The 13,097-nt window shown below is 37.6% G+C and overlaps 1 protein-coding gene across 7 annotated transcripts in view; it reads right to left on the bottom strand.

Annotated features, from left to right (window-relative positions):
* Positions 1-13,097, bottom strand: part of LOC124123155 (EH domain-binding protein 1-like) — a 97,703-nt gene that overhangs the window by 35,120 nt on the left and 49,486 nt on the right. For all 7 annotated transcript variants that reach the window (XM_046486427.2, XM_046486453.2, XM_046486471.2 and 4 more), the window contains 5 exons: positions 11,755-11,909; positions 10,696-10,753; positions 8,456-8,544; positions 6,399-6,519; positions 5,924-6,023 (listed from right to left, as the gene is read on the bottom strand). In XM_046486427.2, coding sequence (XP_046342383.2) covers positions 5,924-6,023; positions 6,399-6,519; positions 8,456-8,544; positions 10,696-10,753; positions 11,755-11,909 — 523 coding nt within the window. The remainder of the gene's footprint in view (positions 1-5,923; positions 6,024-6,398; positions 6,520-8,455; positions 8,545-10,695; positions 10,754-11,754; positions 11,910-13,097) is intronic.

The following is a 13,097-nucleotide window of genomic DNA, read 5'->3' as shown; positions in this document are numbered from 1 at the left end:
AATTTATGTAATGTGGGAAATACATAGAAGTTTCTTGGAATGTATTGTTCACGCAATTCGGCATACACCATGCATACATACAAGAAATGATACTCATCCTCAACGAAACCTGTTTTACAAACATTGCAAAACCTTTCATTTCTTGAGCATTTACATATCTGTCAGTTTCAATTTTTAGTTGGTGAGAACTACATCTTAACTTTGCTAAAGCTACACGAAACTTATGGATAGAATCTTAGATACCGTATTCGACGTAATGATACACCACAGATATATTTTTCCAGAATTTAATTGCCCGTAATTAAGGGTGCATAACACACGAGTGCGTATAATACACAAATAAATAAGTCTTGTTTACATTGATCAATCGGGAGGGTGCTAATTGGGATTGTTCACTTGCCAAATATATTAGCAAATATCGCCGTGGGTGCTTATTAGAGCGGGGCGCTTACTACGTCGCATATGGTAATATTTGTTCCAGGTATATGATTGGGTAAAAGCAAGGTTTCTCAAATCAAAACAAGAATTCCTGTGTGTAGAAAGGAGGGCTCGGCGAATATCCCACACCAATGTTCGGAGCCGCTATCTGTTCGCCACTAACCTAACAAGATCCAAGAGGCATGCGTAAATATGTGTTCCTTTATTAAGTACTTTTTCTGGAGATACATCTAGTTTTTATGACACTATTGGATGGCAAACATATTCTATAATCAATATTTTCCACTGAACATTACCAGTCTGTTGACTCTACGGACATTGTACAAACATTAATAGTGATAGTGCTAAGCCATGCTTGTTAGGGAGCGAATATAACTACATGTACCAATTTACCTATCCAGTATACCACAAGATTGAAATGTATATATATTTTTTTCCCTAAATGTAGCTGTTCGCTTCTAAAAGTTTTGATGTGAATGGCATGGCTAGCATGGAGTGTTAATCATGTTAATAAGATCAAAACTCTTGCCATCCTCAAATCAAAAGATAAATAAAGGCTCCACAAGGAAATAGTGCAGGAATCAAATAGGGGTTAACAAAAACAAATTAGCAAAGAAATGTTAACAAAAGCCCACAACTTATTCCCATAGGTAAACACAGCAGTAGGGTGTTACTTTATTCACCCCTCCTGAATGATACAATATGACTTGGTTTCTGTCACAAGATGGTTCAAGATGGTTTCTATCAGCAGCTCAGGCTACTCTTTTTATATTAATTTGTGTGTGTGTGTGTGCATATCAATATTTTCTTTGTTCTTTTACCTGAGGTTGTTAGGTTGTATCCAGTGAAAAAAACAACGCTTAATCTCTGTATACAGTAACATGTCAATATTTAATTTTGTTCTCAGAACACTTTGTTCTATTTTCAGTCTATGCACTAGCTAGTGACTACATACAATGCATTTGATCGATTATAATTAAAACAGTTAAGTTAATTTGTGTTTGATTTTTGAAGTTTTCATTTTAAAAATGTTCTTGTCCATCAATGATTGGGCAGTTTGAATAAAACAAATGAAGCTAGATTCATTTTATTTCTAAAGGTAAGTTTTGGCTTTGGTTGGTCACATACCCAAACAAACAAATTTAAAAAAAGATTTGCTAAAAGAAAAAAAAACAAACTAGATTGTGAGACAAAAACATATTTTGCAGCGATTTTCCAGTGTATGTCAACCCTGTTACCGCATTTGTGCAAACAAAAATATCAATGTCACTACTGGCCATAAAGTTTGAAGGACAAACAAAGAAAACATACTACTATCCACACAACACATACTACCCAAAAGACAACACATACTACCATCCACACAACACCTATTAACCTAGTGAATGTACCCTTTCAAGCCAACACTGAACAATTTCTCAGTGATAGATGTTCAACTGAATGAGAAACAATTTTTTCAGCACAGCCTATCAAACTTCTTTTTTGTTTTTCATAATATACCCTCATTACATATTCATGACAGATATCGTGAAGGTGACAATTTACAGCTTTGTGAGGAGTTATGCATAGAAGCTTAGATGATCATCTCCATAAAGCTCTATCTTGAAAAGCCTTGAACTAATACTTGTATAAGAAGATTCACAGCCACATAATAACTAAACTTGTTTTATTTCCTTAAAATAGTGCAAGAATTAAAAATAAATAGACAATTAAAATCTTATCTTAAAGAACTTAATCCAAACAATAATGAAACAGGTACTTGGTATCTATTGAGTTGGTGAAACAAGTTTTGTATCTCCTAAATAATGACTTCCCATCAACAAGGAAATTTCACACAGCTGTTATTCCAGTGTCTTTGATTTGATTTGATTTTTGTAAAATTCATTAAATACAACTAAACTCTCCTATTATACTGCAAAGCCTCCCAACAAAGTTATCAGAGATAACATTCTCATACTTTCTAAGCTGTAACAAAAAAGATATTTGTAAGCTACATTAAAATCTATTTCCACATTAATACAAAGAATAAAATACATAAAATACATATTACACAGCTGTTGGCTCTATAACATAGTGACACATCCTTCACAGTTTCTCACTGGACGTACATCTCAAGCCTTGAATAGACGCACCTGTCTGAAACTGAAGGTCCATGGGAGATAACTCTGTAACTACTTCTATACCACCTTGACTTGGTAACTGTTCCAAACACACCACCGCTAGATACCTCCATAGAATAATGAGTTTCTATTCAAATTCATAAAAAACACAGCCAAATGAATCCTTTGGCTTTGTTACTCGCCAACATGAGTTGACAAATTGCGTTTAGAAAAACTGCTGAAAGATCATTAACTTTCTAGCGTTTGAGATGTTGAAGTGGAAGGTGTTGAAGTTTTATGGGTGCTTCGCAAGATTTCACCAACATATTTACTTGAGGTGCAGGATCAGATATCAAGGCTTATTAGTTTATTTTCACCTGTACACCTGTAAAGGTGATGCAGCACAAGTAATGCCAGGAACCAGTATATCAATAATGGTTGCACTTTCAGTAAAGAATGAGATATTGCATTATGGAGATTAGAAAAGAGGGTGAGTGAGTTAATACTTAAAATCACTTGGGCAGTATTTCAGCTTATAGTGAACGAGATGAACAAAGACAGTGACCAGCTGTAGAATCTTTTTTAAGGAGGCACAGTGATAATCACAGGGATTAAGGGCCACGCTGAGATGACATTGGTAAAAACTTTAATATTTTAGAAATAAAAGCTACTGTCACAAACTGATACCTTCAGTTTAAATAACTGACGACTCCATGTTTATCACTGCCAGATCAAGGGTTTTACGTGTCGCAAAAATGTGCATCCAGTACACACAAATATTACCGGTATGTCCTGAGGGACGCACAATAACATTGATTGCATCAAATTCTTGACAAGAATTATAAAGTTCTTGTAAATAAAGTAATTATTAAATCTTACAGTACAGTACACTAACGCATTTCATTACTCTACAGAACCCTTTTATTTTCAGGAATGACCCTTGAAATTAGTAATTCGGGCTCCCAGTCCATCAGGGGGAAAAGGGCTGTAAAAACAGTTATATCCCAATAAACTATTGTCACTCTACCTGTAATGATAACAAAGAAATATCAGTTCTGAAGGTACCAAATACAAATATGTCGCAAAGTCTGGACACCTGTATCAGGAAACCCACAATCTGGACATTGCTGTTGTGAATGGGTTCTTAGTCAAAGGGAGATAACTCTGTCCCATGATTTGTAAACCTGTAAAGCTTTGTTTATGGAGATAATGTAACTAGTTACGGGTTAACAGGGTCAACTTTTCCATATGCTGTTACAAGTTTTAAAAACCATAGATATCACTCAACCTCTGAGCCTGACCATTTAATTGATGAAAAGAAACATACAAGAACACAAAAGAAAACATATTCTGTATCATAGACCCAATAAATAAAGATATTAAAATATTTGGCAAATCTAGATTTCTACCTGTGAGGATCTGGGTTAGAATAGATCTTCAGCAACCCATGCTTGCCGTAACAGGTGACTAACGGGATTGGGTGGTCAGACTCGCTGACTTGGTTGATGCATATCATCATATCCCATTTGCGTGGACCGATGCTCATGATGTCAATCACTTGATTATTTACAGACCCCCGTCATATAGCTGTTATATTGCTGAGTACGGCATAAAACCACAAACAAACAAACTTTGACAATCATCTAACCCTTAATATTTGCTTTGTGTTAAAATAATAAACAAAAAGGTTATGTTTATCTTGAATTGTAGGGGGCACAGTCGTCTAAGGCGCCGCGATTTGCTGTGTAGAGTTGCGCCCCTTGGGCATGCCAGAAACCTCTGATTGTGGGTTCGAATCCCGGTTCAACCCGATTATGTTTCTAGGTTTGTCAGCACCATACCCATGCTCGTGGGTTTCACCGAAGTGGTAAACGTCTGAGACCTGCATCACTTCAGGCTTTCCTCCCACATTAAGCTGACATGCTGCAATATGACTGGAATACTGTTAAAGCGGCGTTAAACCCAACTCACTCACTCACTCACTTGAATTGTAATTAGCTTATTACCTTCATACAATAAATCAAAAGTAGCAATAAGTTAATATCATAAAAAAATGTTTTGTAATGCATGTATTTAGACACCCTCATAATAAAAATAGGTATAAAGAAAACATTACCCATAGGGATAAAATGATTGTGTGTTATAACTTTCCAATACTTGCACATGTTCATTTTAGGGATACTCAATGCTGATTGGTCAACTCAAGCCATAATATATCAAAGTGCTTCTTTGTTGAGAAAAGTATGATATGATGTAACCCATTATTAATGACATCCCAACTTGATCACATGACTTCATCTGATCAGTAGGCTGCGTGCAGTGATGTTATTGGTAGGGTTGACATTTAATATGTTTTTCTTCATTTAGTCTCTTAAAACATCACAGAGTAATATGCAGATTAACCTACTAAAAACTTGAAATGACTGATTATCTGTCCCTCAGGAATGAATGCTTGTAAGACCTTCGGGATTAACACTACTCATTCACTCGGGACAGATAATCCATAATTCCTTGTGGCCCGTTGGTTTCTCTCTAGGACACTCGCCCACTCAGGGCAGCAATCTGACGCATGCTAAATATATTCTGTGGGACACTTGAACAATGTTATTTGGGGTAGTTTGTTGTTACTCAATACAAACTAAATCAGGTCCTTCCACTTGAGGTAAGGAAAGTGTTCTACTTTGCCAAAACAGTTGATTACTAGCTGTGGGCAAAGACTAAGTTTGTTTAATGTATTTGTGCAACAATGTTGTCAGGGCGAATGAGTGAGTACACTTGTTCTCAATATTTGCTATTTAAACAAAACACTGTTACTATTTACCCACATTAAATATACACATAAATGTAAATAAATGACAATTTCAGTTGACATAACAGATGAAAATGAAACCTGATACTGAATTTGTAAGATAAATCATACTGAAAATCACAAGTAGCATAACAAAGTCATGAGATCAAGAACTGTGTCTGTACATCTATGGACATAAATGGATAGAGCAATAATGTATGTACTTGGTCTTTTTTAAACCGAAACCAATTTAGAATGCATAGCAAACTTTGTCCACCATTCAAGTAGCGGAAAGTGTGAATGTTTGTTTGGTTGAATAGAGGGTTTGGGTCATCCAACCAAAACAGATGAAACAAGGTCTCTCTGCATAACACACATGCAGGTTTAGTATCTCACCACATGGGTAACAAATGTTTTAATACCACATTGCGCAATAATAAATTGTGTTTGAAACTGCAAAAAAAATCCAGTTACCAATAGATAGCTTGAAAGATGGTGACTCACTCATTCTTTCACCAGCACCCTACAAGTGTGGGGAGCAGTCCTGTAGTCTACAGGGGGTGCCAAGCAAGAGAAGGACAACAGTTGGAACACTCACAGTATATTGAGTTGCATCTGCCTGCGGATAAGGGCGTTCTTCTTGTTAACAAGGAGAAACCAGTCCTGCATTAACCTCTCTTCCAGGGACTTGTTCTTCCCTGGAATACAACAAAAAATAAATATATCCAGTACCATAGAGTCTCAAATAATGTACCTAGCATTACACAACACACCTTGAATAATAACACACATCTCATTGCATCCAACACATCTCATAGCATCCAACACATTAAACATCAAACATATACATCTTATAAAATGAAACCCATCTAATGTCATAAGTCATATATGATGTGTACATATTTGTTTAGAATAAGAATGCAGTGAAAATGGAAATGCTGGAATATGCAGCTAGTAAAGTGCAGTACTCTCTAGCTTGCTGTCCCAACTCGGCCTACACTCAGTCACTCCTCACACACAATCTCTGCTCCATGTTGGTATGACTGGAGTGACTCCAGGGTGGACTATCTCACCTTTCTCCATGACTTTGCGGAGTGACTTCTCCAGCTGGGCAGCCTGCTTGTCTATCTGGCGCTGTTCCCCCTCCAGTGCCTCCATCTCCGCCTTCACATACTGGTTGGTGCTGCGCAGGTCCTGAAAAAATACCACGGTGGCCTAAATACCAGCTACCCATACATGCATTTACAACCAGAACAATACCTTTACATTCTCAATATGTGTTTTCTTATGTTTATGTCACAGACAGCATTCAAGCTGTTCAAGTACATCACGGTGATGTATACATAATCACATCTCAGCAAGACAAACCAGTGGTTGATATTATGAGCACCATTCAACAGTGTCAGGACATGATGATCCATTATCCATTATCAAGTCAATTAGCCTGATCACACATGGAACAGAGTCCTGGGGACCTATTCTAACCTGAGTACACACATAACACAATGTTATATAAAATTGTTTTCTTTATGCAAATCGGAGAAAATGTTTATCCCTAAGACAGTTAACCATCATTAATTTTGTATGGAAACACTCTGTCAATTATCCAACAATGATACAAGCATAAATTTTGCAAAATTTACGTGTTCTCAACAAAAGACGGTATCAATTTGGTAACTCTTAGATAAAAATGTATATTTTGCAAATGTACAATGGGTCAGTTGGCTTTTATACAAATAAATCTGTCTGACTGTCTGTACTCATAAGTGGCTGACAATGTTTGACTCTTGGGCGCCAGTTCTAACACTTTTATCGATCATCTATGTGATTAAACCTCTCACGTGATCTCAATTTCTGATCTGAATCAGCAATATTTCTTGTCATGTATAAACAGAAATGATGTCAATATTGTTTACTCAGTTTTGGAGTATTATGATATGACCAGTATCTCACACCTTGTGTCCAGACATCTATATTGTTTACTCAGTTTTGGAGTATTATGATATGACCAGTATCTGACACCTTGTGTCCGGACATCTATATTGTTTACTCAGTTTTGGAGTATTATGATATGACCAGTATCTGACACCTTGTGTCCGGACATCTATATTGTTTACTCAGTTTTGGAGTATTATGATATGACCAGTATCTCACACCTTGTGTCCGGACATCTATATTGTTTACTCAGTTTTGGAGTATTATGATATGACCAGTATCTCACACCTTGTGTCCGGACATCTATATTGTTTACTCAGTTTTGGAGTATTATGATATGACCAGTATCTGACACCTTGTGTCCGGACATCTATATTGTTTACTCAGTTTTGGAGTATTATGATATGACCAGTATCTGACACCTTGTGTCCGGACATCTATATTGTTTACTCAGTTTTGGAGTATTATGATATGACCAGTATCTGACACCTTGTGTCCGGACATCTATATTGTTTACTCAGTTTTGGAGTATTATGATATGACCAGTATCTGACACCTTGTGTCCGGACATCTATATTGTTTACTCAGTTTTGGAGTATTATGATATGACCAGTATCTCACACCTTGTGTCCGGACATCTATATTGTTTACTCAGTTTTGGAGTATTATGATATGACCAGTATCTGACACCTTGTGTCCAGACATCTATATTGTTTACTCAGTTTTGGAGTATTATGATATGACCAGTATCTGACACCTTGTGTCCGGACATCTATATTGTTTACTTGCCCACATGTTTGTCCACCTCAAACAAGACCCGTCTCAACAGACATACAGCATATTGGGCATGCAATAGAATAAGGGAGATAACTATTGATAACTAAGAGTCAAGGAATATCTTCTCTTGCCCAGTAATGAAAATCAAAATATTCAAATGTGATGGTAATTTGAGATGATTAATGACACGAAAGACACAAAATTAATTTCATGTGAAATTACCAGATTTACTAAACTTCAATTTTTGTACGATTTGTGGTTCTGTAAGTTGTTGAAAATTAGAACAAAAGGCAAGAGGTCCTTTAAAATATTGAGAGATTGAGAGGGTCACTACACTGAACTAATGCTGAAAACCTGTAGGACCTCCTTAAATTCAAAGACTGGTATGGACATTGTATGTATGCGAGTGGAGCCATACCTCATCTGGTGTAAGATGCAGGTTGAGTTCCGATCCGTCGGAGTCACCCTCCTCTCCATCGCTTCCCAGGTTAGCATCGTACCCCACTCCTGCCACCAAACACACTGGTCAGTATACACAGAGAATGTTGAAACAGTGAGAGGGACAAGGTTTTACACCATCACCAAAGCCAACCTGATACCTCCAGAGTAATATTGTGTCAGCATATTGAGCTAACAAAAATAATAGTCTTGGTTCTCAGGCACCGCCATCATCATAAAGTCTGCCGTACGTTTCGTGCTATTTCCATTTTCAAAAAAAAAATCCTTAGATATTCCATGTCTCAAATACACGACCCCAGCAATGAAAGCCTACAATACTTAAAAACAATGCAACGAATATAGCATGCAGTTACATGCCTGTGCTTTATTGCACATCTCATGTTATGGTCATGGCGGCAATACGAGTTTGTGTGCTGTTCACACATTTTCTCCCCTATCTATGGGTCATTTAGTTTTAAGAATATCTAATGTCATGGCCAATATCACAACTGAAAAGAAATTTCAAAACAGTGACAGTGACCAAAGACTTTGAATCTCTAACGATTAATGTTTGGTTCAAGGCAAGTTAATGGTGAGTTGACGTGATTTGCTGATCAGGTATTACACAATTTTGCTGGAACTAGGGTAAAAAAAATTGAATGAAATCTTGGATAAAAGTAATATAATGGATTACAAACGTAAGTCCGGATACACAATGAACACCTTTATAGCCAGATATTGTAATAACAGGACTAACTTGGATACCTCAGTACAGATTTGGTTACATAGTAGTTTGAACAACAAAAAACATCGCCCGGCTGCACTATATTTTCAAAAGCCATTGCCTGAGAACCAATTCCTATATTTTTAAGCCTGGTAATTTTCCTTATAAATTATGTTTATAACCATTATCATCATCAGAAGATGGGGTACACAGTCACATAGTCAGATTTCAAATTTCAGAACTTCTTATCAGAAAAAAGTCCATTTTGTCCATCAGGATATCTGCATTGTCATAGACCACACGCTACACATGCAGTAAATGTGTTAGGCCATGATTATTACTGCATATTTGAAGGATCTTTTTCCATAAGTCGTTACAGCTTGTGCTGATGAGATGATCATTTTGTCTCTGGATCGTAGCGAACGCATTGGTAGGTAAGGGGTGAGAGATAGGTTGGAGCTTCATTGGTATACAGCATCAGTAGGCAGGGGAGAGTAGCTTGAAGTTGATCCATGATGAAATGGGCAAGAAATGGAGTTATTTTAGAACTGGAGTGATGTGGTCAAACTTTCTGGGTTTTGATTATTATTCTCCCATCGTAATCTCAAGAGCCTATTCCACATAATTCACATTCATAATTGAATAATTCAGACACATTAAATCCTAACAAAGAAGTATGTACTCATATCATGAGAAATGCCCAACATTGTTATGACAGCAAACATTGTGTAAATCTTCAATGCCTTTCTACTATAAGCCAGACTGTTCAACACACTACGCACAAGCCGTAGAGCAGACCCTGAGTGGATGATCCAGTGGGAGATGACCATCCCTACCATTAAGGTGTGATCACACCCAAACTCATCCAGGTCACAGCTGCTCCATTCAACAATGATCAGCCTTCAATGTGACCTTAGAGCTTAGGCCATCATGGACCTATGATGCCCTGGAACCTACACTGGAGTACAAGTCATCTAAGGTTCTGCAATTTGCTGTGCAGAGTTGCATCCCTTGGGTACACCAGAAACCTATGATCTTTGGTTCCCATCCCGGTTCGCCTGATAATGTTTCTAGCTTTATCAGCACCATACCCTACTCATACGTTCACGAAAGTGGTAAATGTCTGAGACCTACATCACTTCAGGCTTTTCTTCAATATTGAGCAAACAAGTCGTGACATAACTGGAATACTATTCAAAGTGGTTCTAAACCCAACTCACTCGCTCACTCACTAAATAATTGGTTTTAGATGATGCCCAGGAACACACAGGAAGGAATTTTTTGTGACCAAATATATCCCAATGTGTGATGGCTGTTTGAAGCCTACCCATCTTCACGTGGCAAATATACATAAGTAGAGAGAAGTCTATACCTCAGAACTAGTTAATTGTAGTAGCGGTGAATACTATTACATGTGATGTAGGTACTTGGTAAATGTCAATGCACCAGAATACACCAATTCCCACAACAAAACACATGTAAACTAAAGTATTTACCTTGCTCTCCAGCAGAAACACGCTCCATTTCATTCTCACGATCAAAAGGGTTACTTCTCTGCAAAACATAGACAGGAAATCATGATAAAAAACATTTCAGTGAGCTAGGGCTATCAGTGGCTATTTTCACAACCAGACACAGGGCTCTACATAATGTTTCGAGCCATTGAGTATTACTTACGTTATCCTTCTCTTTGGGTATTGATAGTTTTCTTTGAGAATTCAATATATATATTACCGGTACTTACCATGAGATAAAGGGCCTTATGGGTGAAAAATTACATTTTGACTTTTCATTATATTTTAAAACTACAACATCTTCTGAACACAAAAATACAATTCACAAGCTTCAATTCATATTTATCCCAGAGATACATGGCATCACACATGGCGATCTTCACTTAACTACGTTGACGCCAAACGTCTTTATGACATCATAGCACAATTGTATCCTAGCACCCATAAGGTCCCTTCTTTCCTGGTGGGTCACATATTTTGACTCTTCTGGGTCCAGTCTATTGGGTCTTGTATAATTCTACTTCTGATTAGCATATGTGACCAATCAGGAGAAAAGGGACCTTATAGGCACTAGGATACAGTTGTGCTGTGATGTCAAAAGAAAGACGTTCGACGTCAACTTACTTACATAAAAATCGCCATGTGTGCGAACTGGACAAAAATGGTGATTTTTCACCCATAAGGTCCCATTTTTTATTGTGGGTCACATATGTTCATGTGGTGCATGAGTTACATGTCGCAGGATGCTGCACGTATGTGCATTACTCACTGTAGATTTTATGCCTGCATTCAGTTATAACGGAAAGATCTGCAAAGCTATACCTGTACCAACTTGAAAAAGCTACATTGTGCAATTACGCAAAGTCTTGTTACATATTGGGTCAAATTTCTGTATGCAAATACGCAGCTTATCTGGATCTCTGCACATATTTGGGCTGAGCTTTCACGTGTATAGATCCCTAAAGCAACAAGATATCCCAGCCCCACAGGCAGGGAGGTCAAGATCAGGTCTTGACCTCCCTCTCCCGACCTGATTGTTACCTGTTCCACTTCAGGTGTCCGCCTTCTCTCCCCGGCATCAGCAGAGCCATTGGTGGACAGACCAACAGACAGGTTGGGTTTGGCCAGAGTGATCTTCTTCAGCTTGACATCAGAGGATTTGTTGTCCTCATCCCCTGAGGCAGAGTGGCGGCGCTCTGCAACGGACATCATCAGCATCACCTTGTCACATGGGTTTGGAGTGTGTTTCTTATTATGTATGTGTGAGTGTTTTTATGAATGTGTGTTTGTTTTTTCATGCTGCACGAAGCAATATACCAGCTATAAGACTTACGAAGAATCAGGGAAACCAGGCTATATGACGACTGCATGCTGGCCAATCAGCATGAATTGTTGCTAATGCTATTAATGTCCACATGAAAACCATCTACAGATTACAGCAACGATACCAGGTCACCAACAGCATACAGTCGTCATAAAGCCTGTTTTCTCTGATTCTTCATAAGTCTTGGCATGGCGCTTGTATTGATACAAGAATGTTGGATCCACGTGTGTGTGGTGCCGTTTATCAGAAAAGGCACAAGGAAACACAAGTGAATTTTGATTTTAATGGAAAGCATTTGGGACTTTGTACCATGGCCGTTGAAGCTACGTTTTGACGACCCATTATATTCATCTTTGTGTCACTTGTTAACATCATTGTGGCCGTTAAATTTGGATACAGACTAATGTCAAACTCGAGATACCTCCAAAAACAACATTGATATTTCAATGGGAAACTTTCATGAAGTAACATTTCTTTCGCGGTTCAGTATCTAATAGTCAAATCTCACAGTCACATTACATGATCATTATATCATCAGCAGACTGTTATCATTTTTGACATTATTATACTGAATGATTTTTAAAACTTTTTCACGAAACAGTATCAACATTATAAACTGACTGATTTTCTTTTTAAATTCATGATAAATAAGTTCAAACTTTCGGACAAAACATGTACTAGACTAGGGGCTTGGATGTGGTTTAATACACAAACTGCAGAGGCCATCATACCACATACATATAAGTGTCAGACAAGTGTCCTGTGACAGACTGCCACACTGACAGTAGGGTACGCAGTGAGAGGAGCATACATGGTGGGTGACTGAGTACAGAGGTGAGGTGGGCACAGTCAGCAAGTACACATCAACTACACATCAACTACACATCACAGGACATCACTGTCCTCAATCAAGGAGAAGCATCAAGAAGAAAGCTTCACAACATATTATTGGTTAATCAATCAAGCTTGACGATTCATCAGTGTTTGAAATTAAGGATATCCACGGTCCTACAGTGTTAGAAACAGACATTTTTAGTCAACTAGTCCTTATAATGATGAC

The sequence above is a fragment of the Haliotis rufescens genome, unplaced genomic scaffold (genome assembly GCF_023055435.1).
Source record: "Haliotis rufescens isolate VD_foot unplaced genomic scaffold, xgHalRufe1.0.p SCAF_3, whole genome shotgun sequence".
In the NCBI taxonomy this organism is placed as follows: Eukaryota; Metazoa; Mollusca; class Gastropoda; order Lepetellida; family Haliotidae; genus Haliotis; species Haliotis rufescens.
The sequence above is the reverse complement of the archived record's forward strand: the minus strand, read 5'-3'. Positions and strand labels throughout refer to the sequence as shown.